Source organism: Pogonomyrmex barbatus, unplaced genomic scaffold (genome assembly GCF_055798465.1).
Source record: "Pogonomyrmex barbatus isolate J1 unplaced genomic scaffold, ASM5579846v1 scaffold10, whole genome shotgun sequence".
Classification (NCBI taxonomy): Eukaryota; Metazoa; Arthropoda; class Insecta; order Hymenoptera; family Formicidae; genus Pogonomyrmex; species Pogonomyrmex barbatus.
Genome location: NW_028297099.1, coordinates 7,924,714 through 7,951,533, shown reverse-complemented (window position 1 = coordinate 7,951,533; position 26,820 = coordinate 7,924,714). Strand labels below are relative to the sequence as shown.

Genomic DNA, 26,820 nt, shown 5'->3' with positions numbered 1-26,820 from the left:
GCCTTAGAAGAAATTGACCAATCATCGTCGAAGAATAGGAGAATAATCGACTATGATTGGTCAATTTCTTATGGCTTAAGATTTAAATCACCTATTGTAAACCGAGACTAAAGCTATCTTCCCATGCAGTGTAACCAAAGGCGTCAATCAATCAAATCGTTTAAAGTCTTGTGTCCACGATGCTAAAAATCGGTCCGAGAACTCGGATGGAAAGAGGATTGAGTAATTGCGTTTGAATAATTCAATCAATCGATTGGTTAACATTGACTAAACATTGATTTCCTTACTGCTTAAGTTTTTTGTGTGCCCATTAAAATAAAATCTATCTAGATAAAACTGAGATATTATGATACCAACGATTCTCGCTCTGTCTTATATCCATTTTTAAAGTAGATTGACTTTAATCTCGGTTTAATCTACTCTTTATTGTTTTTTAATTTTTAGAATTAAAGAAATAGAAAATAAATTACCGATGAGATGCGATTAAAGACTCAATCTTAGTAAATTTTCGTATTATTAAAAATCGTTATTTAAATATATTGATATAATTCATCTAAAATACGTTTCGTATGAAATATTATGCATACATATACATACATATTGAATCAAGCAATAAACAAAAAGTAAACAGAAACTACGCATAGGCGTATACAGTGAGGAGACTTGGAGACTCAATCTTTCTTCCCGAAATTTAAAACAAAAATTAAAGTTATGATTTACAAAATATTTTTCTCCTTCAAAATCAGAAGAAATATTCTAAGTTTTATATCCAAAAGAGCAATTCATTAATGTAAAAATTGCTATTTATGTGTTAACAGAATTGATAAATCCCCCCCCCTCTGAAAAAAGTCCTAGATACGTTCATGAAGCTACGTATCTATGGAAACTCTCGTTATTCTCATTCTCTCGAAATTATCATCACGCAGTGACAAATATTGACAAATACGCCTGATTTCCGCAGATTTGTATTATCATCGAGCATTAACGATCTGCAAAACGGAAAGAGTTTATACATATAATAAAACGAGATGTCGGAAGAGGATTCCCGGAAGGACGAGCGCGAGCTCGAAGAGCGGGAAACAAGAAGAGATGACGATGGAGTACATGAAGAGATTTATGATTCAAACAAATATATATCCGAGGCAAAACGTGTGCCAAATGGAACCGTACCTATGAATATTTTACAGTTTCAGTATCCTTTTTCGTAGATAATTCTCAGAACAATTCTCAGATTCCTCTCTTTTTTTTGTTCTCAAATTATGTAATACAAATGTCATGTAAAATATATTTCTAGGAGTAAAAAGATTCGCAAGACTGAAAAGAATGCATTATTCATTTAATTAATTTGTATAGAAATATGCACGGAGAATAAAATGATTTGCATCATTCGTCTTTTATGCGTTTGTGATATTTTTGAAGATTTTGAGATTTTATTTTTTTACAATAAAAATTATACGATAATCTTTACTTTCGAATCCTGTTTTTATTCTTTGTTAATTTCCATTCCATTTCTGGAATTTTACCCACTAATTGCATTATTTCTTACAATTATTTCCTTTTTTCATTGGCCTTCAATTTTTTGAGGATATTAATACTTTTGATTATAATAAAAGTTTTCTAATTAAAAATACATATTCCTTAAATAAGTTAATTAGTCACTCGTTTTCATACGATTGTCGAAGATACTTTAATCTTTGCGTGGCGGAATCAAATGTCATCTTTATTTCTGGTAACATATTACATTTTTTAGATACTGTGACAAACAAGTTATGGTTTAGAAGAGGATACACGGGTGGTGGAATCGGACATGTAACGGTAGTCTTAATATATCTGTAATAACACATAATCATACTTTATATATATATATATATATATATATATATATAAAACATCTTGACAAGGCAAGCTTTGAGAATACAAAACAGAGATCTTTTGATTAATTTTGTATAGATTTTAAGGTGAAAATTATTTTGATATAAAATATTATGTTTCATATTTTTTTCTATTTTTTTTTTCTTTTTTGTTTTAGAAAAATCCAATGTTTAATCATATAGCTGTTGGCGAAAATGGAAATAAACCTCCAATAATAATCTACAAATGGTCTTCAATGGATATTGTAACAATTTTACACAATGGCACATTGAAATGCTATTGTTATTTAGCATATAGGTATGCTAAACGCAATCTCACAAAAGATTAAGGTGCAAGCTCACATCTGTTGCATTCTGATATATAGTTTACATGTTTTACACATTTCTACAGCACAGATGGTTCATTGCTGGTTTCACAAGGAGGAGATCCAGATTATACCATCACAATTTGGAACTGGCAGAAGTCTGAAATAATATTAAAATGTAAATCTTACAATCGGGACGTTTATAATGTAACAATATCTCCATCATTACCTGGATATTTAGCGACGAGTGGTTCAGAACATATAAAATTCTGGAAAATCTCTGAAACATTCACTGGTCTTAAATTAAAAGGCGATATTGGTCGATTTGGACAAACGGAAATCTCTGACATTGTCGGCGTGTATATCATGCCAGATGGAAAGGCATATTATTAAAATATTTTTTTTTTAATTTTTCTATTAGTTTAGATTTATTTGACTCATTTAGATTTATATTGCTTTTAGGTCATATCAGGCTGTGAATGGGGAAATATTTTACTGTGGGAAGAAGGTCTGATTACTCTTGAGATATGTAGAAAAAACCGACAGCCATGTCACGCTAAAGCGATCACACAATTTGAGTATATGAATGGGGAACTCATATCAGTTGGTAAAATTTTTTTTTATATTATTATTTATGACAAATAATAGAAAATTTAATAAGAAAAGTCCTTAAAGAAAATATTATACAATTTCGAAAATTCTTTTTTATACATTATTACATAATAAATAAATAAAATAATTAAAAAATTAGTTCATTAAAAATATAGCGAAAATTGAGTTTTCAAATCAGTTTTCCAATTCAATTCTTTACCAAGATAATAATGACTAAATTAAAAAGAAATTGGATATATATGCAGAGAAATTTGAAACATACAAACAAATTCTCTAAATCATGAATTTTTTTTATGAATGGATTTTAGGTATGGATGGATGGATTCGAATTTGGTTTTACGAAACTATAGATCAAGCATATTCGTACAATAGAGAACGTTTTCTAGAGATTCAACCTATATATGAATATCACATCAGTGAGGATAATGGAGATAGCTCAATGCTAATGTGTATATGTAAGCAAGAATCAGATAATCCGAAAAGTACATTTTGGTATGCTCAAGTAAGTAATAAAGTTTATTTTGTGATGTTAAACATTTGATAACATTTATTTCAATATTGACTAATTGAATATGGAATAAATTTAAAAAAAGAATAGAATTTACTGATATCTGGAAATAATAAAATTTTTTTTTTCTTTTTAGGATGGAAATGGTGGAATCTGGTTAATAGATTTACATACCTCAAAACCAGATCCACCACGAAAAATATTTACGTGTCATGCAGGAGCTATAGCTGATATGGCTAATGCAACATGGGGTCCCTTTATAGCTACATTAAGTAAAGTTGGACAGCTGCATATTTATAATTACATAAAAAAAAGATTAATTCTAGTGCATAAGTTTAACGACATTGGCACTCAAGTTGTCTGGTTCCCATGTCAGGTGAATTGATGTTATAAATGTTCTTCATTTATTTTCAATTATTTTGTCACTTAGTTTTTCTCTATAATCATAATTCCATAGAAAAATTTTTTTCTATTTGTAAGATTGAAGCAACAGGATCAACACTTGCTTGTGCTTTCGGAAGCGGTGTTATTCGTGTAATTGTTGTAGCGATCTTAATGGCTGATGCTACTAATGATATAAAAGGAGATTATGTTAGATTGATTCAAGTCATAAAACCACACAAAATGGCAATAACGGCAATGTCTTTAAATCCATCGTGCAGGTAGAAGAAACGTTGTCTTAGTAAATAGAATTAAAATTTGAAAATAATGCGTTTTGCTACAAATATAATAACAATAATTTTTATATAAGAATATTTCAGCTTACTGGTGACTGGTAGCGAAGATTCAACCATATTTACTTTTACCGTTATGACAACTGAAAGTTTTCCTATCATTACACCAATTGGTTTCATTAAAGTACCTTCGGGAGTCACGTGTCTCACATGGAAACCACAACGTGTAAATAATACACTCGCAATTTATATCACATATAGTCGTTCCTAATTAAAGCTTTACAGGATACAACATTATTAATTGGATGCTCGCAAGGTGATTGCGTAGAAGTTACATTACCGAGTACACCCCAACCGTACACCATTGCCTCGTATGAACTCATTCAGTGCCGACCGAAAGCATTTAAATTTCATTCTGTAAAATCTGCTATTCGAAAAAAATTAATATACCTAAAGCAGGAGAAAGAAAGAAAAGAAAAGCTTGCGAAAAGGCACAAAGAAGCGACACAATTATTAGTTGAAAGACCTGGAATGGAAATTAACGAAGAAGCGTTTCTCGGTAATTATCATTTTATTCCTGTGACAGTATTATCTGACAAATTTTATTGTTTATTTTAAAATTTAATCATTTAAATGTCAGACAAAACATATAATCAAATAGAATTTGTCACTTAATTTCTTCTTTTGATCTGACATTTGTTTATTCTTTTTTTTTATAATCTTCTTACACTACTCTTGTTCACAGTATATTTTTTCATGTTTTTCAAAAGAATATTAAATGTTAAAGCAAATAGATCAATATATTTTGTATGTTTTCATTTTTGAAATTTAATGAAATTGAATAACATATATTTCATATTTTCTTGATTTTATTTTTGTTTCTTTGGTTTAATTATTTATTTATTTTTTTACAGCATTTATAATTATTTATTTTAATTTATGTCAGATATCTCTTAATATTATTTTCAACTTTTACACATCTCTTAAACGAATTTATATTCATTGTTATTTAAAATCTTTGACGTTCGTTTATGGCTCTTTAATTTATATATGCATAAAATTAATGAAATGAAAATAAAAAAATTATATATTATAAAAATTATAGATATAAAAGAAAAAGAATCCTTGCCGGAAATATACATACCAAAAATACCAAACAAGGTATTGATAGCACAATATATTAGTCAGGACATTATCTGGTTATCAATGGGAGGATTTGACGCTGGATATATGTATGAATATCCAAGTCCGGAAGTTGTTGAAATTATTGGAAAGGAACCTGTTAAAAGTACTATAATATACGAGGCGGATGATATAGAAATACGAAGTTGTCTCTTCTAGTAAGTGCAAAATCGTATTGTGCAAAAAATAATTTCGTATTTATATAACGAGAGTTTATCGTCTATTTATTTTATGTTATTGTCAGTAAAGGAAGAAAGTATTTGTTTCTCGGAATGGAGCACGGACAAATACGGATTTGCAAATGGAAACCCGAAGACTATACAGATCTTTCCGATTACTGGATACTTCCAATGCACGATAATTACAATGGTTACATTCCAAAAATGATTCTCAGCCATGATCAAAAGATGTTATTTACATGTGGATACGACGGGAATTTATTTTCTTACGAGATAAACGATGATATGCCACTCGAAAACATTGAATTTGAAACAATTAAAGGAACTTTATCCTTGGTATGTTATTAATTATACTTCAAAGCATTGTTAATTTTTGAGCTTATTGACCATTGTTTATTTATTTTCTTGAGACTATAAGGATTAATATTAAATAATAATTAATAATAATAATAATTAATAAATTCTGCGATGAAATAATAGCCGTATGCTAGCGTCGAAGATATTGAAGAAATCGATCACGCAAGTCTGGAAGAGATGATTCAACAAGCTGAACATGACAGAATAGCAATTGCAGCGAAACAGAGTAGGCAACAAACATTGGAGACATTGCTCAAATTAAGCGAAGAGTATAAGAAGATCATGGAAAGGTCTAGATGTTATATATATAAATAATTGTTAAGCGATATTAAATAAAAAATCGTATTAATCTACATTTTCACATATTAGAAATAATGCTTTACCAGAATCTCATCAAATAACTGACAAAGAATTGGAACTAGATCCTAGAATCACAGATGATCTAAATAAGGAATTGGACGCAGAAATGGCTATAGTAAGAGAGAAATTGGCGTTTCAAATGGAGAAGAGCGAGCTTGGATTGCAAAAACTTCTGAAACATTTTGTTCAACCTATTACATGCTTACCATTCGTCGTTTGTAAAATATCGTAAGTAAAAATTTCATTGAAAATGCAGACACAAATGATCATCTTGTAAAAATATTTTATATACATTTATACATAAAAATATTTATTAAATAAAAAGATTCTATAATTATATAAAATTATATGTCCTAGTTAATATGAGGTAAATTAATATATAAACAACTATCTATTGATAATAAAGTCTGTATTTGCTCTCATAATTTTATGATATAATTTATATACATTTATTCCATGTATATATAAGTATACATAGAAAATTTTATATCGCACATGTATTTGAATAGAAAACCAGATAATGTAGTATATTCCCTGCGTCAACACATCTTGGATCCTAACATCACTTTGCCGGATATCACTACCACAAAAAGCATACATAAATCTGACAAACAAGTCATTGGAAATGGGTAATTCACATGAATTTGAATAAATATTTATTACGAGCAATTTATACATCTAAAACATTTGTTTGCTACTATTATATTAGTGTGACGGACGATAAAACGCAAAATAATGAAAAAGAACAACGAGAAAATGATAAAGTGGAAGAAGAAATTGAGGTGATAAAAATGAAAGAGCAGCCAATCGCGGATTTTTTAAAAGATATTAATTACGAAGCTATGGACAGCAGTTTAGGAATTCAGTTAAATCAATTGTTACGTAAATATACCTTGAGAAAAACAAGATTGGAACAACGAGAGAAAGAAGTTGGTATCATTTTTAAATACTAGTATTAAGTGTTTTTACTCTATTGTAATTTAATCAAATTTGATTTATTTAGTGGAAAATTATATATAATGAAAAACCAGATATATCTGTTACTCATGCACACGATGTGCTCGCTATAGAGGAAGCAAAAAGGACTATCGGTGATTACAAATTAAAGACATCTCCAACTTTTGATTTGCTATCAAAAGATCGAGATACACTGTTTTCAAAATATAAAGAACTATTAAATTGCCGAAAAAAGGTTTGCATATTGACAAATTAAAAAAAAAATTATTTATTTTTATAGTTGTGTAATTTTTTATTACTAGAAGCTTTATTATTTACAAAAAGTTTCAATATCTGCAGGTTTATTATTTGCAAGAAGCTTTTAACGCGAGACTGAAGGCTGTGAGAACAGAAAAAGAACATCTACACGTGGAAGTTTTACATTTAATAAAATCCCTCAAAAAGATTCATGCTGAAATACCATTGAAAAGTGTGAAACCTTTTCCAATTATTCCTACGTTAAATATTAATGTAGAATTTCCCGAGAGAAAAATAATGGTGCGTATTATTATGTCTCATTAGCAAAAATATTTCAACATGTAGAAGAACATTCTTTTACTTTTGTATATAGATCGAGAAATATACAAAGAATGCAGAAAGACAAAAAGAAACAACGGTTTTATCAGAGCAAACGCATATCTGTTCAGACGAAGAATACGAAGTGTTACTATTAGATGAAAAATTTTTAGAAAATACAATAACTTCTAATGGACCATTAGTGTCATTTCTTACCGTGGAAAAAGAAATAAAAATCCAATCCGCTGTTCAAAATAATATGAAATTACTTCATTTAAGCGATGACACCGACAGTCCGTGGGAACGAGAAATGAAAACCTCTCGTATGTTACGCAAAATATACGAACAAGATTGCGTATTGAGACGCATACAAACCAACTACGAAAATTTGGACAAGAAATTAGAAAAATTAGAGCGCGATAGATTAAACGTTGTCGCCGAAAATATCAATCTCAATTTATTTTTATTGACGCTCCGTCAAGAATACATTATTTTGAAAGAATACGAGAAAATGGAAAATGTATTGCAAGATCAAGTTGGCCAGAGATCAGAAGAGATCGCAGTAGTGAAGCATAAAGTTAGTTAATAAATTTTATCAACTTTTTTATTTTAATAATTATTACGTGTAAAAAAATCATAACTCATATAATAATTGACGTTTTCAGATATCGATGGCTACCGACAAAGTTGATATAAAAATGAAAGAAATTACGAAATTACGCAATCAGATTAAAGATATTTCTTCCGAATACATGCGTAGAATAAACGATAACAGATTCCGTAATTTTCTATGCAGAATAATGAGAAAGAAATATAAAGAGACAAAGGAAGATGATGGTAAAATAAGAGAAATATATCCAACAGATTAAATTTGAAAAAATATTTATCGCTCTCATTGAAACGTATTAATGTCATTTATTATTGTTTTAGAAACCACCACGACAACAACCGAGACGGATTCAGATGAAACGGAAACTATCGATAGCAAAGAATCGGATTTGCTTTATCTCGATGAAAACGTATGTCCGCCAGGATGTGATAAAACATTATATGACTTAGCATTTTCGACGAGAGAAAAACGATATGCATGCGAACATCAGATCAAAGATGCACAACGGGTTGTAGAGAGCTTCCAGAAAGAAATTCAAATTCAGACGAAGAAACTAAAACTTACAGAGAGTAACTTGAAGAAAGACGAGGATGATTTAAAAATATTTATGGTATTACATATTTAATGCGCTAATCCATTAGAATTTTTTTTTTCTTTAATCGTATTCTGTTCAAAACAGTTTAAAAAACAACAGAAATTAAATGATGTGGATGTCACGGTAATAATGAAATTGCATCAATTACAATATTTCGAGGAGTCTCATGTTCCATCTAAAGTGCATGACTGCGTAGTATTCGATAAAATAAAATTATCTAAATTATATGCGAGAGTACAAGAATTGCACGAGGAAATACTCGAGTTACATAAAAAACACAAGTAAGAATATCTAAAATATAGGAAATCTTTAAATAATCGATATTAAAAATATCCTTGTGAATTTTATAATATATGCGCATTACAGACACGCTCGAAAGCACCTGCAAAAAATTAAACTTGATTGCGATCGTATGCGTGTTAATAATAAAGCTTTGAAAAATGAGATAAAACTGAAGATAATGAATAAATTCGGTCAGGATATATCCTTAAATAAATTGTATGAAACGATACTCCGTAGGATAGTATATGATATTAAAGCCAATTTGGATGAGACAACAATATATTTCACTAAACAAATCAAACGTAATTATTATTCTATAATATTGTAATTTATTTTGATTCCTTAAATTTTTATATTCTGCACATTTTTATTGCAGGTGTCAAAGAAAGTTATGCAGAAGAGTTGGTTATATTCAATAAGCTGATTCGAGAACACACACAAAAGTTAAATTTTCTAACACTTTTAGTAGAGGAACAATCAAAGCTTCAAAAATTGTCAAAGCGACATATCATGTCAGAGGTAAGCCACATTTGTATCTATTAGATACTTAATCTTTCACATTTATTGGTATCATCGTCGTTGCATAGGAGGAAATACTGCAATTGGAAGAGAAATATAAAAGTGATATAATGAAATTGGAGAGGATTCTTGAAAATCAAATGCAACAGAAATATCTATTTCAGAATGATATAAAAAATCTCAAATTAAAAACAAAATCACAATGCCCGATCCAGAAAGAAACAATATCCTGTAATAAGGATGAATAAAATAGCAAAATATCTGTATATTTTGGTATTATTGGCCATTAGTATGTTCAATTATTTTGAAAAGATAAGTTTATATAAAATACATTAAATATATTAAATTATATATTAAATATTGAATTTACAGGAACACTAATTTTATTATGGACAAAGATGAATAAGTTTTAACATTGATAATTTGAAAAACTTTACACATGAAAGAATTTTTGAAAAGATAAATAGTGATTAATTATATATATCCTGAATAGAGTTAACAAAATGCAATTGATTTCTGCGATTATTTCATAACTTCATAATATAATTACGATAATTACGAAAGAAATCATATAAAATAATGAATGTATTAATTAAATAGATTTATTCGCTAAACAACCGTTCTTTCTATATTCGTTGCATTTTATTTATCGCTTATATATAACAATTATATGATAGCTGTACAAATACATAAGTTTTATTATATATACACATATAGCGATTTAATAATAAATAATAACATACTTGCTTAATAAAAAGGTATCGTAATAAGTCTATATTTCTCGTGTATGAATTATCCCTTAATATTCTTTATATTATATGTGCAGTTCCCTTAAAAGATCTATATATTATGTCATCATTAAGCAAATGAAAGTAGCATAAGATAAAAGTGCTTCTTTAGCGAATCTTTTAAAACAGCTAATTTACAAAAGTATGACATTCATCTTCTGCGTTAACAATCTTCAGTTCTATAAACTCTTTAAATATGACTAACAAGAATCTTCGGAATGTTAAAATACATTAAAAGGCAGCTGCACGTGAAATTTCAACTCATGGACTAGAAACACTAGTGATGGCCATAAATAGCAATTAAATGTTTTAACACTGCTCATTCGGATCTTGATATGAACAAAAATGCAGATGTTTAATAGAAAATTTAATTAGCGGAGCTATAAGTGATTTTGATGTAATATAAGTTTTTGAATCCTAGTTAAGATCCGACTATAATCAAATGATTATAATTATATTAGCACAATATTAGTATTAGTGACAGTAATCGGAGTAATAGTAGTACACTAGTAGTAATAGTAGCAGCAGCAGCAGTAGTAATAGCAATGGTATCAATACACTAATTAACAATAATAGTAGCAATAGGAAATAACAATTGGATAATAATGTTGTTAGTAGTAGTAGTAATAGAGCAATAGCATATATTCTCTTTGCATATGTCTAAATTAATCTCTTTAATCTGTTTTTTTTAGAAATTCACGAAGAAGTAGTAATAATTTCTAGAATCATCTACTCTTGTTAAAATTATTATGATTTATAAGATATTCATGAGAATTTGTCAAATGAATCCTTGGAAAATAGAATAGAAAATATAAAGGAAGTACATGAAGGAATTTGGAAAACTGGATCAGCTCCGCTAACTTGAAAAAAACTTAAAGCGAAATGTTTTGGGATTTGCGAAATCCCAGCACACATACATAACGATTGCATCACAAGTATGAACTTTCGGAATTTCAACAAATTTTGAAGAGAGAATATTCAATCGCACATTATACTATTTTACGTAATAAATTAAATAATAATTAAACGCGTTGTCTGGTTGAAAATTCTAAAGAATTGTGAAGCTACAGATCATTTAATTATTTACATCGTATATCCGATTTAATTAAATTGAATTAGTAATGATCCACAATTCCTAAGCTGTTAGGCCTATAAAACTTTGTTCTTTTTAACTGAAAATGTAATCCGTTATAGTTCTATCAATTGTACAAATTTATAATTACAAACCGAATTCATCATTTTATTCTATACCGAACGTATTTGTTTCTTCTACAGCCAACAGCAGCTTTTCGTATAAAATCTCGGGTGTGGGATAAGGCGGAAGATCCAAACGATTAAAGCATGTATGAGCTCTGAAAGAACAACGATAATATAAAAGAAATATTGCAGATTCATACAAAAAGAAATAGAAGAATATATTGCGAATTAGAAGATTAAGTACCTCGGCAAACTGTTTGGCCTTCCCCATTTTTCAATGCAGAATTTTCTTGGTCCTGTGGATCCACGCAGAGCCGCAAATCCCTCATATGGAATACTCGAAGTACCGGTGACAAATTGCAATAATCTTAGACGTTGTTCGTTAGTGAATCGGCTTATACTGCTCCAGAACCATTCTACTACCGGATGCGCGTCGTGATAGCCGCTTCTGTACTCAGTGTGCGTTCGCCAATCGTTCAGATCGATTTCAGCTGCACCAGCAATAACCAATTCCAATTCCCGGGCGTCGAAAACGGACACTAAACGCGGATCTACCACCTCATAGAAGCCACGAACCAACGACTCCGTTTGTTCTGCGACGCCACGTTCGAGACGCCAACGTACCACTCTCTCGAGATATTCTTTTTTATTTTTTTCAGTAACCGCGATATTTCTCCCGCCTGGCTTTAATTCGCGTTCGGCGACTCGCCCCAAGAGTTCTTCCGTTACTGAAAAAGTTAGTTCTAACGGTTCGATACTTATATCTTTTTCCTTGATCCACATTAAACTCTGATGAAATTCCTGATCTAAACTTTCCAGATCGCTTAAGCTTGCCGGTATCCTCAAAAGCGCCTTGTAAAATGGTCTTGTGAAAAATGCATCGAGCAAGTACTGGTGGACCAATGCTAATCCCAGAACTCTGCCGGAAAATCTGAACCAATCATGATAATTGTCTACAAAAGCTGACATCGGCGAGATTTGTACCGTGTAAGTATCATTAGCTGAATATTCAAACAATCCGTAATAAGGATTGAACAATTCGCGTGATAAATGAAAGAAAAATTCTCGGGACGGTCCACCGTAATCCAATCCTTCTTCATGATCGAAGATGACTACTAGTTTACCTTTCTGCAGATCCTTTTTTGACGCGGCCATTATACGTGTAAAAGCATCTTCGAGTAAATGTTCTCTCCTGATGTGTAATCTGTACAGATAACATATGTACGCGTGCGCACATAAAAGTTTTTCAATAAATGCAACATATTTACAAATATATTGTTATGTTTAAATATGTATGCTGAGACGTACTTTAATTTACCCGGCCCTTGTCCGTAACCTTTGCTTTCCAGTTTTCGATAAAAAGTACGAAGTTTCGCTTCAAAATCTCTCCTATACGGTGCTGGAGCTCTGGCAGAAGCTCTTGTCAATCCAGGTGACGCATGTGGGCTGCCGAGTGGAGATCTGCCCATACTACCAGGTACATAGGACATTATTTCTTGCTCGAACAAACTGTGAAGGATATAATATGGTGTTATTCTGTATAAATTTATATATATATATATATATATATATATATATATATGCATATATATATATATTCTGTATAAATTTATATATATATATATATATACATATATACATGCGTAAAATTCTGATAAAAAGTATATATATATATTTGCTTTTTACCTTAACAGTAACGCTAAAGGGACATCGTGACCCCATCTTTGTAATGCTGCAGTTCCTTCGACCCTTATAGTATTAACTTTCTCTCGAAGTGCAATATTCTGTCCCAACGCAGAATGCCTTTCCTTTAGAATATCCATTATATTAGGCTGACGTAGGAAAGCGACTACTTTGTCGTTGTAGGCCACAGGTATGTCGGGAGTAGCAGTTACAGACGCCTGCTGTGGCCTAGGCGGTGGAACGGGGGCTTCGTCCAGCAGCGTTCGTATGTGAGCAGCTTCCGTAGGTAATCGTGGATCAACAAATGATGTCGCTTTTCTAGCATGGCATATAAAGAATCTCTGAAATTGCAACGTTGATATTCCTCAATTACGCACTGTCTTTTTTCTTCTTGAATAATTTTATGAAAAATTCGATCAAACACTTACTTTGCCTGTCCTATCGAGCTTTGATTCGTACCCCCTTGGAAGTTCCTTACTCGGATCAGCAAAGACATTAATTAAGGCAACTAAATCTCTGTTGTGCTCGTATCTTGGAAATACTATCGGATCCCTCCTAACTCTATTGATCATATGTTTTAAGCTTGGATTACGATTATACACCTCCATGGCGTCCGCGTTTGTGTGCAACACGGTAAAGAAATCGGGTCGCGTTAGGAATAACACCGGTGGTATCGTGGTAATATCGAACGGTTCAGATTCGCCCCTGTCAGTACGCTCACTTTGCCGCTCGGCACCGTCGAAGGAATTGCCATTTGAACTGTTAGCTTCGCGATCTATGTTGTCAGGGCGCGAGATAGTTCGTCGCACACTTTGATAACGTCTATCTAATTGCTGTCTTCGTAAATCGCAACCGGTATTACGTGTTGTCAGACTCGGTCTCTGCCACGTTGTAGTGCGGTTGATGTGATCTATGTAAAACACTCGACCGTGGCTGTCTATTCTCGCTTCCCATGCTGAAATATATACAACGATCGATTAGCACCGAGGAGAAAGATACAGAAGAGACGGAAACAGAAGCATGCCGCGTCTAACAGATATATCGATTTGTACTTACACGGAGGCAAAGGTTCTTCCGAAGATAAAGATACGTTTGACGTTTGGCATACTGGCAATGGGCATAAAGGTTTGGGTCGATGCGTGGGTGTGGGTGGGCACTCTAGCTGGTTAGCCATGCAATTTGTCAATTCTGGTCTTTCTCGTTGTCTGTGCGATCTTGGGGAACTTAATAACGCGATACTTTTTGTAACCGCTGTCCGTAACTGAAACATTATACATGTCGTTTAAACGCAAGCTATATCATTGAATATGATAAATTGAATTTGACAATCTCAACCTTAAGGTTTGAGGCTTCGTCAACGTCTACAATCTCGAATCCAAAACAATCCTCAGGATGCAATGGTGTAGGATGCCTCTGATGTCGTTTAGGTAACTCTGGCGCGCCGCTTGGTAAAGCGTTACTTCTATGTAACGGTCGATGCGCTGTCCTTGGAGGAAGCGGTGGTGGTATTGGATAGAGAGTTTCGTATAAAGATTTGGGAGACGAGCGACCTCCTGTGCTACGCCACAACTGATAATATTCCGCTCCTTCTTTTGTTACAACGCCATTGGGTCTGCATTGCCTCTGAAATAAAACAAAACTCATAAATCAATTGTAAGTAGAGATTGAAGAATTATGTAAAAGAAGAAACAAGAAAAAAAATAAAAGATTTATTTAAAAAATGCGAAGATACTGAAAAAAAAAATTGGAAGAAAAGCCATTTTTCGGAAGAAATCATATATATAGAATTCCTCCTATTTTATATATAGGATTTATAAATATTCATTCACTTTGATGATTTATTAGCATGACTTTTGTTCATTAGGATGATGTTCTTTGAAACAATCATTACAGATAAAACAAACATTTATTTTCCACAGAACAAAACATTCTTAAAGTCACAACAATACAATAATATAAAAATTTAACATTATTTTTATAAGGATCTCATGTTATGTTAAATAATTCTTATATATGATGTTAAAATATGATTAAAAAAATCATTTTTTTAAGAGAGAGAAAAAGAAATAAAGTAAATGGTTTAATTACCTTTTTGACATCGCTATTACTTGTACTTGCATGTTGTGATTCTATATCTGAATTACTTTCCTCGCTACTATTCGATGAACGAGGCTCCAAATCCAGGCAACGAACTCCTTCCAATTGATTTTGTCTGATAAATGATGAGTCCAAAAGCGCCACTGCATTTTCTTCGACTTCAGATTGTTGAACATTGGCAGTTTTAGGCATTTTTTCTAAAATTGGCAGTTTAAACGGCTTACTTGTACTTGCGGAATCATCGTAACATGAGGAAGTACGTCCCATATCTTGCGACATCTCTTCAGAAATATGTTCAGACGTGTTGGGTAATTCATTTCCGTCAATTACATTTTCGAGTAAATTTTTATTATTATTGTCTAATAGACTTAAAGACACTTTCGAATTGTTAATTGCGTCACTGTGATTCGACGAGGTTGCACTGTGCAAATTTGACGATTCTTTGGACGTATCTAAAGATAGAGATGTTAATCCATCTGTCGACAAGCTACTATCACCTACATTGCAATCTTTATCGTCATCGCTAGACGTTTTTAATAATGTATTTGCAAAACTGATATGGCCTGTAGCAGAATCATTGTCTTTTAAAGATTCTTTGCAAGTGCGCGAGTGTATCGTCTCTTCGATTGATTTATGCCTAGTATCCGAGGTGTCAATATTATTATTACACAAATTTCCCGCACTTGATTCATGCTTGTCTCCTTCTACGTTAACAACTACATTGCGATTCTTTTCAGGATCATAAGCTTTCCCATCCACAATATTACTAGGACAGGCTGCTAATTCTAAAGTATTATGATGAATTTCAGAGATATTTTCTGCTAACAAGCATTTCTTTCTGGACAGGTTTCTATGAGCAAGAAAAATTGATTTTTTATTCGAATTTTGTATCGTATTGTTGCATGTAGTACCTGCATCATCGTCACTTTCTTCAGTTTGTTTAACCACTACCGATGTATCTAGAATATTCAAAAATATATCTTTATTGTCATATCAATGTAAATTCTAGAAAAATATTTTTTTGCAATATTCTCCATATCTTGCAAAAGAATGTGAAGAATATTAAGGATATTTATATTACTACTAATATTACCTGTTGTTTTATCCAAGGGACATAGATTCTCTGTTTCAAGCAAGTCATTTGTTGTTGCGGAGCTATCACTCGTTGTCGATCCTGCGTCTTCAGTCGAGTTTAAGAATTTGGTTCTGATCTCTGACATGGATATCCTATCGCTATTTGCATTTGTTACATGAGTGTCTACATGTTTTGTGGATATACTTGATTCTTGATTTGTTGAATTTAAAGTCATCAATGTTATAGATTGTTCGATAGATTTGTCAGTGTCTTCCTCTTCCTTAGAAATACTGCCCATGGCATCTGCTTCGGATGGCATCTTCCTTTCAAAACATATTTGCAATTGACAGTTCCAAGGAGACCCTGCGACCGAGGAAGCAAATGATTGTAGGGCTGCAGAATTACTACATACATGGAAATCAGTGCGCTAATACGTGGCAACGATCGTGTGCTCTTTATAGCGTAATACTTTAAAAATAAAAGAAAAAACCGAGATGAGAACGATGACGAGTGGGAAAAATAAAACAGAAAAAGGAAATATAGGTTAAAGTTCGACCCAATGAAATGTGAACCTTATAAATTCGAGATCGCGGGAATTAATAGATAAAACAGTGGTACCTGAACGTAAACGCCGTCGGCGTTGAATTTATATACGTGGGAATTGGCGGCGTCTATCAACACATCTCGTCTCGTGCGTACGCGAGGTAAAGGCTGCTGAGAAGAGGCACTACGCGAAGGTCGCCGCTCGCTCGCCACGATATCGCATGCTTAACACGTAACGTAACGTAACGAGGCACTCCGCGCGGCCGTTCCTCCTTCTTCCTTCTTGCCCACGTAATCTCCGCCGTTTTTATTTATGCGTGACTTTACTCTCATTAATTATACCCACGTACATACGTATGTACATACACGCGTGAATGGGATAACTGACAGCGAACGTAGCAGACTATACGGGCTAGTGACTTTGCTGTTTCCCACACGTTCTGACGTATCGAGTGCGATCCGTAATCAAATGGGCATCACGCGCGTAATTGTCATTCACGACAGACAATTCAGTGAGTAATACATTGTACACAGAATGATTCGGAATAATCATTTGTTCTTGACAATTTGAAAATACGCGTTCGTTAATGGAGTCTGAAATGACCTTTTTCCCTTTCCAAACTTTAATCAAAAGTCTACCTTTCAAATTATAAAAACAATAGATTGCTTATCACAGAAACAGTGAGATCACGTGGTTACAACAATAGCGTACCACTAGATTTGGAAAATGGGAAAAATTTTACTCCTTTTAACTCTTTTTTTTAAATAATAATCTTCCTTTTTATAATTTTAATTACTAAAAATTTTGATTAGTATTTTTTTGTAAAATGTGTAATTTTTTTAAATTCAGACGGAATACAAAATGTCTTATATTGAAATGTTTCATTGTTTTAATAGTTGCTATACATCCATTTTGTAACTGAAAAAGCTTGATTCTTTCTTTTGGAATTATTTTATATCAAAAAATTTGATCTATATATTTCCGTTATAAAAATTAATTTTTGTTAAATTTCTTTACTAATCAATTGAACGTTGGAGTTAAAAATGTACAAATTTCTATTTTCATCTTTTTGCACGTAAAGAGAACTGGCAGACAATGCGTCTGTTCTTTTTAACTGAACTGGCTGCACTAGTTCAGAGTTTATCTTTCTTCTTCCAGTGTAAGTGTTTTCCATTTAATGACACAAGTCGACACAAGTATCGTTCTATCTTTCTTGACTTTCAATGATTAACAAGGACAAAATGATACTTATCCTTGTTGATCATTAAATGGAAAGCACCCTAAGAAAGAAAGATAAACTGTGAACTAGTACAAACTAGTTCAACCAAAAAGAACAGGCCCAATAATTTCGTCAACGGGCAGGAAGAAATTTAGTTACGTCACTGCGATGCAACTCCTGTCCTATCGAGTGTTTTGCGTCTCTTCTCGCATCGTTCTTGGTACAGTGATATACAATACGAGGTTCATCACGGCTCGATAGACATGGTAATCCGATCTCGGCTTTATATATAGGAAGGTTCGTTAGAGGTCATCCTGAAGCCTCGAAGGCGCTTCGTACACGCACATCCATTTCATCTTTCGCATTTCTCTTTCTTTTTCTACGAAGCGAAACGCTTCGTTCACTTTGTCCCAAAGAAGCATGAATACAACGCACGCTACGCGAACCGAGCAATGCGAATTATCTTAAAGGGCAGAAAAACGAGAGAGAAAGAGAAAGAAAAAAGAAAAAAAGAAACGGGACGCGGTATGCTGTGCTGAAATTCGCGCAGTGAAAGGCCCCCCCTTTCTCCCTCTCCGTTGTTTGGCGCGCATTTTTCGACGCGCGCGTTTCCGCGGCGTGATATCGGCCGCGAAAGATCGCGGGGAAGGGGGAGTCCAGCGAGGAACTGTCATTCCGTTCGCTTCTCCCCACTATCCTCCTCTCTCTCCTCCTCTATCGCCTTTTAACAACGCCGCGATCGCGCACTTCCCTTCCCTTGTCCCCCCCCCCCATCCCTGTATCCTGCTCTCCCTCGCTTTTTGACGTCCCCACTCCCCACTTCCCGTCAGTATGGCGCCCGCGTTTAAATTCAACGGTCGAAAATAAAGGATACTCCCAAAGATTGCTTTGCAGAGCGCAAGGGTCGTCCGCCCGCATTCATTCGTTGTCGTTTCTTGAGGAACGGTGCCCTTTCCGCTTGGACATCCAGGGGTGCGATTACGTGTTGAAATCCGAGGAAGAGTCGGAAAGCGTCACAGGCTGTTTTGTAGATACGCCAGGAACAATGGAACCCTTCATTCAGGTAAGGGAAATCTTGCTTTCCTTATTTCTTCCTTTCCTCTCTGCTGAGATATGACGCCTCATGATACGAGATACACTGGTATATTCCGTGACGTAGTTACGATTCACGAATTATGTTTAGTGGACTTTACATAAATATTGCATCACCGATATTTATTTTTGATTTGCATCACCAATATTTATTTTCTCTAATTAGTTTGTTATGTCGTGTAACGTTCAACGCAACGCTGTTGATATGATGATAGAATTTAATAATGCAAATTACGATACACAAGCGTATTGTATGTATACATGCTTTGTATCAAATTGTTATTTCTGGATTGTATTTCATATATTAATATTTCATATATTAATATTGATATAGCGTATGTTGGAACGTGCTAAAGCAAGGAGAGAGAAATTAGATGAACAATTGTCAAATGCCGGGCACGATGTTAAAAAAAGGCGGAGTCCCCTGAAAAATGCTAATGCTTTATTAGAACAAGCTACAGGTAATTCCTTCATACAGATTTACTTTATAAGATTTTATAAAATTAGATAATGTAATTAAAAATATATTTCTTATAAAATACATTAAGACAAAAAATCCATTAGTTTTTTGTTTTATTAAAAGAGACATTTATCTTATACAGCAGCAAATGAAAATTTAGCCAAGTCACCAGTCAAAACAACTGCAACCAGTCCTGTTAAGTCTTCTCGCAAATCTCCTGTAACTCCTAAAACTACTGCATCTTTCAATAATAAACAAGATAATAAGGAAAATGGTGAATTTGAAACTAGCAACGTAAAATCCAAGTTGCAGAGACTTGGAAAACTCTATTCTGGTAAGCAACATTCAAAAGTAGGCCAAATATATTTGGCATTTTATTAGTGATTTAGTAATAATCCTGTTTCTTTTTTGAATGAGTAGTAGATTAAATTCTTTATATCTGGAACACACCCTAAATCTTCCCATTGGGTTACTCTCACATCCATACAGGATACTCCTACACAATCTGTTTCAAAACTTGTTTCTAACACTGATACATGATTGTATTTATACTTAGCCATATACGTATACTATAGTATGTATACAGTATAGTATGTATACAGCATACAATGCATACTATATACGATTATACATTTTCTTCTTAAGGTCATTGCACGTAAAAAAATTTTAATTGTAATCATAAGATCATAAATAAATTGACCAATCAGAATTAGTTATTCTCCTTACAGTCTAAAAATAATCGATTATAGTTGGTCAATTCGCTTATGACCTTATGATTATCACTAAAATGTTTTCACGTGCAATGGCCTTTATGTTATAATTTTCTTTGAGAAATTATTGATACAATTTATTTGTAAAATTCCTATTATTATTTAAAATTGTTTGTAGTATTACACAAAACTGAAAATATTTTTGTTATGAAACTTGTTCAAGTTTATCATATACCTGTGGTGCGCATGATAATTATATACAGACATATGGAATCTACAGTTTAATGCCAGCTTCGAATGCCCCTTCCTTTCTTTCTTTTTTTTTTCTTTTTTTTTTTTTAAATATTCATTGGCAAAGTTACTCTCGGTGATTTGCCATTGCCTTTCGAGATGAACATAAATATTTTTAGCTCTCTCGGGAATCGAACCCGAGACTTCTAGCATAGTAGACTAGTGCGTTGGTTACTATGCTACGCTCGCTCCATACTTAATATTTTATGAACAATAAAAAGAATATGATTTTTTTTTTATAGATGATAATCTTGGATTAAGTTCACCCATACATAGGACCGAAGAGAAATTCACTGCAGAAGAAAATAGTATGGATCATAAACCAGCTAAGAAAGGGGCTAGATTGGACAGATTAGCGGCTTTAGCTTCCACAATAAACAATTGGGAGGATGATTTATCGCATCCATCATTAACCAATCCAAAAGTATTATGTGATCTAAAAATATATTATTCAAATAAAATATTGAAATAATTTGCATGTGTATATATCCAATTATGATAATCATTTTTAGATCAAGCCAGTAAATAGCAAAGCGGAAAAAATACAAGCAAAGTTTAACGAACAAGTTAAAAATGGATCAGAGCCACAACCAAGCACAAGCAAATGGGTTAGTGGAAGGAAAAGCAAAGATTTAAGTCCTAGTAAGCAACTGAAATGGGACAAGAACGTGTTAGAAAATTTGGTAAAATATCCTTAGTTTTAGCTTTAAAATATGAAAGACTAAAGCTTTATAAAATGTTTTTATTTATTAAATATATAAAGATGCATTAGATCTATTTTATGTAATTGTATTGCGCTTTTATGTCTCTGGAAGCAGAAATAGTGATTGAATGATATTTAAAATGATATATTTGGATAGATAAAAATATTTACAGGAGGCTCAAGGTTTTAGTCGTACAAAAAGCAATTCTCGCCTCGTGTATGACTATAAGCATTGTTCCCAGGAATCAAATGTGGTTACAAGTCGCTTATCGCCTCACAAGTTTACGAATTTTGCTCATCAGCAAACGGAAAAGAAACGATTTTCGTCCGATAAATCTGACGACTCACCAAGAGACAAGAAAACGGAAAGTGACACTAGTGTGACCGCCAGTCCGGCTAACTCTTCTAAAAGCAATGACAGTAAAGTTTCTAATACTCCTGAAAGTGTTGTCAAAAGTGCGAATACTACTAGTAGTTCTCGATTAGCGTCGAGAACGGTATTTAACGGCTCGCCAAAGACTTTGGTTCAACCATCAGGTTCGGTATTAAGTAAAGCATCGATGTTCGAAGCCAAAAACGCAGAGAAGGCGAAAGATCCTGCTCAAATGTCGCTCGCTGAAAGAATGGCGTTTTTCGAGCGAAATAAAGGGGAAGCACCATTAATACCCAAAGCGCCACTTACAATGTCGATACCGCCTAAAAAGTTACAAGAAAAAGACAAGCCTATACAATCAGGATCTAATATAGGTACATGTAATTTGTAATCGTAAAACTATCTGACATTTCATAACATTTGATTTGATTTGATTTTTTTGTGGAATTTTGACACATCGAGAACATATAATAATAATAATAACCTCAATGATATAATAATTTTATCCCTAGACTCATCTCCGTATAATCGCAATGCCGACGTTCCAAGCAGAACAGTTCTTGAGCAACGTGCAATGTTCGAACAAGGCAACAATAGGAATAAGGTAGAAGAAATGGAGAATCATATTTTACAAGCTACCTATGCTGAGAGACAGCGTGAATTAAGCATGCTACGTTCGCGATTTAATGCCAATAAGGAGGTTGCTCATGCCGCCGCTCGATCTTGCGTTCGAACGAGCGAAAGTAGCGAAGGAGGTGGCAAACCATCATCGCCGAAGAACTCGCCTATATGTCCGGTGAAACCGACTCCTGCTCCGGTACGATTAGATTTATATATACGCTAATGTTTTTATTGTAATGAATTATATACTGATTAATAAATTATATAATCATATACTCGTATTAATGAATCATATACTTTGTTTATTAAACGTAGGATCATATTGCTCAGCCTCCGCCCCCACCACCGTTACCACAGCCAGAAATTATATCGTATCATGTTAAATCTTCTCCGGCAAAACGACAAGGTATAAAAAGAAACCATTTTTCTTTCATTTTTTCTTGTTATAGCATTTATAATGTCAAATCTTTCATTTTTCAGTTGTTGGAAGTCCCAAAATTCAGTATTCAAATACAGTGTCAGATATTAAACGTATCCGCGTATGTCCTCCGAAACAGGGATCCCTTTATCCGAATTTATCCGAGATTGAAGTTACAGAAAGCGAGAGCGATACAGAATACACTGTTGACAGTACCGAAGCTGTAACTGCTACTTTCGATGAAAAGACTGAGACTGAAACTGAAACAGTCTCTGAGGCTGATTATTATATTCGAGTAAAATAAATAATTAAAATGGTTGAATGTATATGTAGATATACAAAAAGATAATAAATGTATTCTTCAATTTTTTGCAGCATGATGAAACTGATCAGGAAACTGAAAGTGATCAGGAAAGCACACAAAATTCATCTTTTGGGCGAACGAGTTTTGGACGCAGTATCTTGCATGCGCTTGATGAACGTTCGTTGTTTAACAAAAAGGTATGCATACAATAAATAGTCACAATTACAAATTATTAGATATATATTAAATATTTTGCACATTCTAATTTTGAACAAATTACATTACAAATACAGAGATCTATAGAACCGGATCCAGATAGCACTACAACAGATATTTCGGTACTCGATGAAATGGATCAATATTTAGATGAATGTCTTGATGAAGAATTATGTAATGACATAAGAGAGGAAGGTCCAACACCGCCTAAAGTAAACAAAAGTGGTGAAAGTCTGTCGATGGAGTGCAATAGTTTCAAGTATAATTAATCACATATTTTATTGAAAATGTTTTTCTTGTCTCTTAATTGCTTTCTACAAACCATTCTTAATTTTGTAGATATCGTTCGCCTTTAAAAGATAGACTAGAGGATGGTAACAAACGCGTACCATTAGTACGTACTGTTAGTGCATATAGACGACAACAATCTCAAGTAAGTTTTGAGATTCAACATCTTAATCGTATGATGTAGAAAGAGAGATATATCATATGTTATAATTTCAGTTGGCTAAGGTTAATATAACTACGAGACAAGAAACAGGATTAAATTCAATTTCTGCAGAGAAATCCGAAGATGAATCGGTATTGGTAGAAAATAAAATAAAAAAATTATTGGACGAAGTTGGAACACAACAAAAGAAGATAGAAGAGGCTAGCAAAGCATTAAATTTATGTCACTCCACTGTCGAGTTTAATGGCTCCAGTGAACATGTTGGAGGCGAATGGGCTCTACTCATTGCTAGTAAATTTTTATTTTTATGTGACATGATTATTTTTGATATATATAAACTTAAATATAATCATGTATTTTTTTCTAGCTCACAAACGTCAAGCTGCATTGAATGAAGTTCAAAGGCTGAAACGAGAAGGTACACTGAGACCTGTCAAGGCAGGTTCGCCAGAAGTGCAGGGAAGTGGATCATTAACTATTTCTGCTATTACATTACCACTGAAGCAAGAATATTTCCGAAACATGGGCATGAGTGAGTGTAACATCAAATTTTATTGTTTCATGCAAACCGACATTATATCATTGACATAATTTCATAAATTGCAGATACATATCTTCACTGTGTCTGTTTGATGTATTACTTAGGAGAAGTTGTCGCTACTCAAGCAGCGACTGCTGAGCCAGGCGATTCGTGTATTCGTTTCACTTCATTGTTGAAATTTGACAACTTGCATAGCGATTTTAAAATTCTCGTTGAAGTATATACATTTCAGACACAACCAAAATATTTACCACATGAAAAGAAATATCATATCAGCCATACCGTAAAAGTAAGTATAAGAACACTTTTTTTTTCCTTTTATATATATATATATATATATATATATATATATATATATATATAAACTTAAAATATTACAAACATATTATAAACAGTATGCGACAACAATTACAACAATTGGATTTAATTTATTGAATTCATTTACAGGCAGTCAATAAGACGCCAAAGAAAAAGAATCAGTTTGTAATACCGGATATACAGAGTCCAGCAGGTCCGACTGCAATCAGGTCACCTTCATTCGAATTGTCTGGGACTGCGACAGTCACCCTTAATGACATAAATCGCGAGCAATTTACTTTACTCGGGGTATGTATTCTAATTCTTTTAATGTGACACGGATTTAACCTGTGCATAATTCCCGCATGCTAATGTGCATCTTCCGTTTAGATTTCGTCGCATTCTCCTTTAGAAGGACAGCTTCGAATGCGTATATCACGTAAACTCTCGATATCGGTGGAGCATCGCGGATTTCTGACGCTTTACGAGGATATTTCGAATTTGGGTGCTTGGCGTCGAAAATGGTACTGGCTTAAAGACGCCAAACTTTATTATTGGATGCATCCCGAGGACGAACATAAAAAAAGTCCAATAGGATATCTTGACTTGGAGGGTAACTTCATCTTTGAACTTCTATCATAACTTTTACACACTCGATTATCGATTTTAATTTCTATGCTCATGATATCACGATTACAGGTGTAATTACAAAGAATGTACAATTTATAAATCGTGAAAAATGCGCTCGTCCCTTCACATTTCTACTCGAGATATCGAGACCTGCGCAATCTGGAGACGCTGATAGTCTCATTATGAAGACGAATGGAATTGAAACCACGATAGAGTACGTATTGCCTATTGATTTTGTCATCAACATTAAATTTGGATTAAAATGTTTCTTTAAAATTCTGTGTTTACAGACACTTTTTATTAGCTGATACGAGGGAAGAAGGATTACAATGGATGTCAAAACTGAATAAAACTCTAAGTTTAATTAGAGCTTGGGGACCATGCAAAAATCCAATTTATAAAGTTTAAATATAGTTTTATCTTCAACGTATTCATATACGTTCATATCAATTTGTGATAGAAGACGTGCGTATACATTGATGCGTGATGCATCGCTTAATGAAAAATATAGAATAAAATGTTTGATCTAAAATATTTCACAACAAAAAAAAAATCAATTTTATTGCATTAAGACATATGCTACTTGCATTTAATCGATATATAATTGATGCAAATGTTCATAAAAAATATATTTATATATAAATTATACTGATATATAGGCACAATGCAAGTATTTATAGACACAATACAAACATTTCTATGTAAAAAGAAAGTACGGGACGTACTATATTTGGTCGAATTCAAATCTCATCAGTGATATGTTTGATATTATTTGTTACAAATAATAATTACTTTAATAGAAATATTCGAATGAATTGATATGATTTTTAATCATGGACATAATCTATATAACATTTTAATAACTGTTTATCAGAAATTAAAATTAAAAATTTGTCAAAATTTGTCAGTTTTCACGAAGTTTACCCGTTCAATTTTCCTTCACTGAAATATTTAATATATACGGGTATAAGTATTAAATATTTAGTATATGTATCCTTATATCTTCTGAAACTGTTTAATCTACTTACAAAATTGGCAAAAAGAGGATTAATAGCATTCATTGCATCGAGGGATTTTTGACTTATCGTAATCATATTTCAGCGTTGGTCTATCGTACAATTGCATAATACTGCAATCATATGTTTAATCGCGATTAACTTTTTGAATATTCTATCACGTATGTTTACTAAATAACTACATAAATTTCGATACCAGATTTTTTTTATACCATATATTTTACTATACATTATATAGGTATACTACATTAAAGAGAGATTGTATATAGGCTAATCGTAAAAATTAATATTTACTAATATAATTAAGAGATATTTATACATGTAAAGTTACAAACTTATACATTAATATTAGTACTAATACTAATAATGAATTATATATCTGATTCATAATTATTACGTAAATAAGTTTGATGCGCTGATTTTTTTTCATAACGTAAGTATATAAATGGCTAATATTCTATCGTTTTATAATGAATTAAATGTCTGTTTTATAACACAAAATCCCAGTTTTTATTCTCTTCCTAAAAG

The 26,820-nt window shown here is 32.7% G+C and overlaps 3 protein-coding genes across 8 annotated transcripts; 2 read left to right on the top strand and 1 right to left on the bottom strand.

Annotated features, from left to right (window-relative positions):
- The first annotated feature begins 143 nt into the window (after window positions 1-143).
- On the top strand, window positions 144-10,341 carry LOC105426623 (cilia- and flagella-associated protein 44). The gene is made up of 26 exons (XM_011637926.2): window positions 144-1,192; window positions 1,656-1,815; window positions 2,030-2,169; window positions 2,263-2,557; window positions 2,639-2,783; window positions 3,097-3,290; window positions 3,433-3,672; window positions 3,777-3,958; window positions 4,058-4,196; window positions 4,256-4,529; window positions 5,076-5,310; window positions 5,397-5,667; window positions 5,812-5,978; window positions 6,058-6,276; window positions 6,558-6,677; window positions 6,758-6,977; window positions 7,052-7,240; window positions 7,345-7,542; window positions 7,616-8,137; window positions 8,226-8,397; window positions 8,491-8,780; window positions 8,850-9,046; window positions 9,132-9,349; window positions 9,424-9,566; window positions 9,635-9,855; window positions 9,939-10,341. The coding sequence occupies exons 1-25, from the start codon at window positions 1,029-1,031 to the stop codon at window positions 9,812-9,814; spliced, it is 5,274 nt and encodes a 1,757-aa protein (XP_011636228.2). The 5' UTR covers window positions 144-1,028; the 3' UTR covers window positions 9,815-9,855; window positions 9,939-10,341.
- Window positions 10,153-17,165, bottom strand: Hecw (Hecw ubiquitin protein ligase). The gene is made up of 10 exons (XM_089070735.1): window positions 17,025-17,165; window positions 16,425-16,769; window positions 15,323-16,290; window positions 14,570-14,857; window positions 14,291-14,495; window positions 13,663-14,189; window positions 13,238-13,575; window positions 12,860-13,060; window positions 11,796-12,755; window positions 10,153-11,706 (listed from the first exon to the last, which is right to left on the bottom strand). The coding sequence occupies exons 2-10, from the start codon at window positions 16,723-16,725 to the stop codon at window positions 11,595-11,597; spliced, it is 3,900 nt and encodes a 1,299-aa protein (XP_088926861.1). The 5' UTR covers window positions 16,726-16,769; window positions 17,025-17,165; the 3' UTR covers window positions 10,153-11,594.
- Window positions 17,166-17,325: 160 nt separating this feature from the next.
- On the top strand, window positions 17,326-26,793 carry LOC105426624 (anillin). 6 transcript variants are annotated; one of them, XM_089070740.1, is made up of 20 exons: window positions 17,326-17,461; window positions 19,064-19,232; window positions 19,596-19,722; window positions 19,864-20,055; window positions 20,965-21,146; window positions 21,235-21,405; window positions 21,599-22,172; window positions 22,311-22,615; window positions 22,735-22,825; window positions 22,900-23,132; window positions 23,213-23,338; window positions 23,435-23,616; window positions 23,697-23,790; window positions 23,862-24,099; window positions 24,176-24,340; window positions 24,415-24,638; window positions 24,797-24,955; window positions 25,037-25,259; window positions 25,346-25,490; window positions 25,567-26,793. In XM_089070740.1, exons 2-20 carry the CDS (start codon window positions 19,215-19,217, stop codon window positions 25,682-25,684), a joined length of 3,567 nt encoding a protein of 1,188 aa, XP_088926866.1. In that variant the 5' UTR covers window positions 17,326-17,461; window positions 19,064-19,214; the 3' UTR covers window positions 25,685-26,793. The 6 variants fall into 6 exon arrangements, with proteins under 6 accessions (XP_088926866.1, XP_088926865.1, XP_088926867.1 ...); XM_089070739.1 differs by having other exon boundaries at window positions 17,339-17,461; window positions 19,052-19,232; XM_089070741.1 differs by lacking the exon at window positions 17,326-17,461 and adding an exon at window positions 18,163-18,466 and having other exon boundaries at window positions 19,867-20,055.
- The last annotated feature ends 27 nt before the right edge of the window (window positions 26,794-26,820 follow it).

What these genes read in the sequence shown, in the direction of transcription:
- LOC105426623 (XM_011637926.2), top strand. Translation starts at nt 1,029, where the DNA reads ATGTCGGAAGAGGATTCCCGGAAGGACGAGCGCGAGCTCGAAGAGCGG. An exon ending in TGGGGAACTCATATCAGTTG is followed by an intron (nt 2,784 to 3,096) that starts GTAAAATTTTTT and finishes AATGGATTTTAG; the next exon opens with GTATGGATGGATGGATTCGA. An exon ending in AGCGACATATCATGTCAGAG is followed by an intron (nt 9,567 to 9,634) that starts GTAAGCCACATT and finishes GTCGTTGCATAG; the next exon opens with GAGGAAATACTGCAATTGGA.
- Hecw (XM_089070735.1), bottom strand. Translation starts at nt 16,725, where the DNA reads ATGCCATCCGAAGCAGATGCCATGGGCAGTATTTCTAAGGAAGAGGAA. An exon ending in GGAAGAACCTTTGCCTCCGT is followed by an intron (nt 14,190 to 14,290) that starts GTAAGTACAAAT and finishes TATATATTTCAG; the next exon opens with CATGGGAAGCGAGAATAGAC. An exon ending in CAAGGGCCGGGTAAATTAAA is followed by an intron (nt 12,756 to 12,859) that starts GTACGTCTCAGC and finishes TTATCTGTACAG; the next exon opens with ATTACACATCAGGAGAGAAC.
- LOC105426624 (XM_089070740.1), top strand. An exon ending in TTTCCGAAACATGGGCATGA is followed by an intron (nt 24,341 to 24,414) that starts GTGAGTGTAACA and finishes CATAAATTGCAG; the next exon opens with ATACATATCTTCACTGTGTC. An exon ending in ATATCAGCCATACCGTAAAA is followed by an intron (nt 24,639 to 24,796) that starts GTAAGTATAAGA and finishes ATTCATTTACAG; the next exon opens with GCAGTCAATAAGACGCCAAA.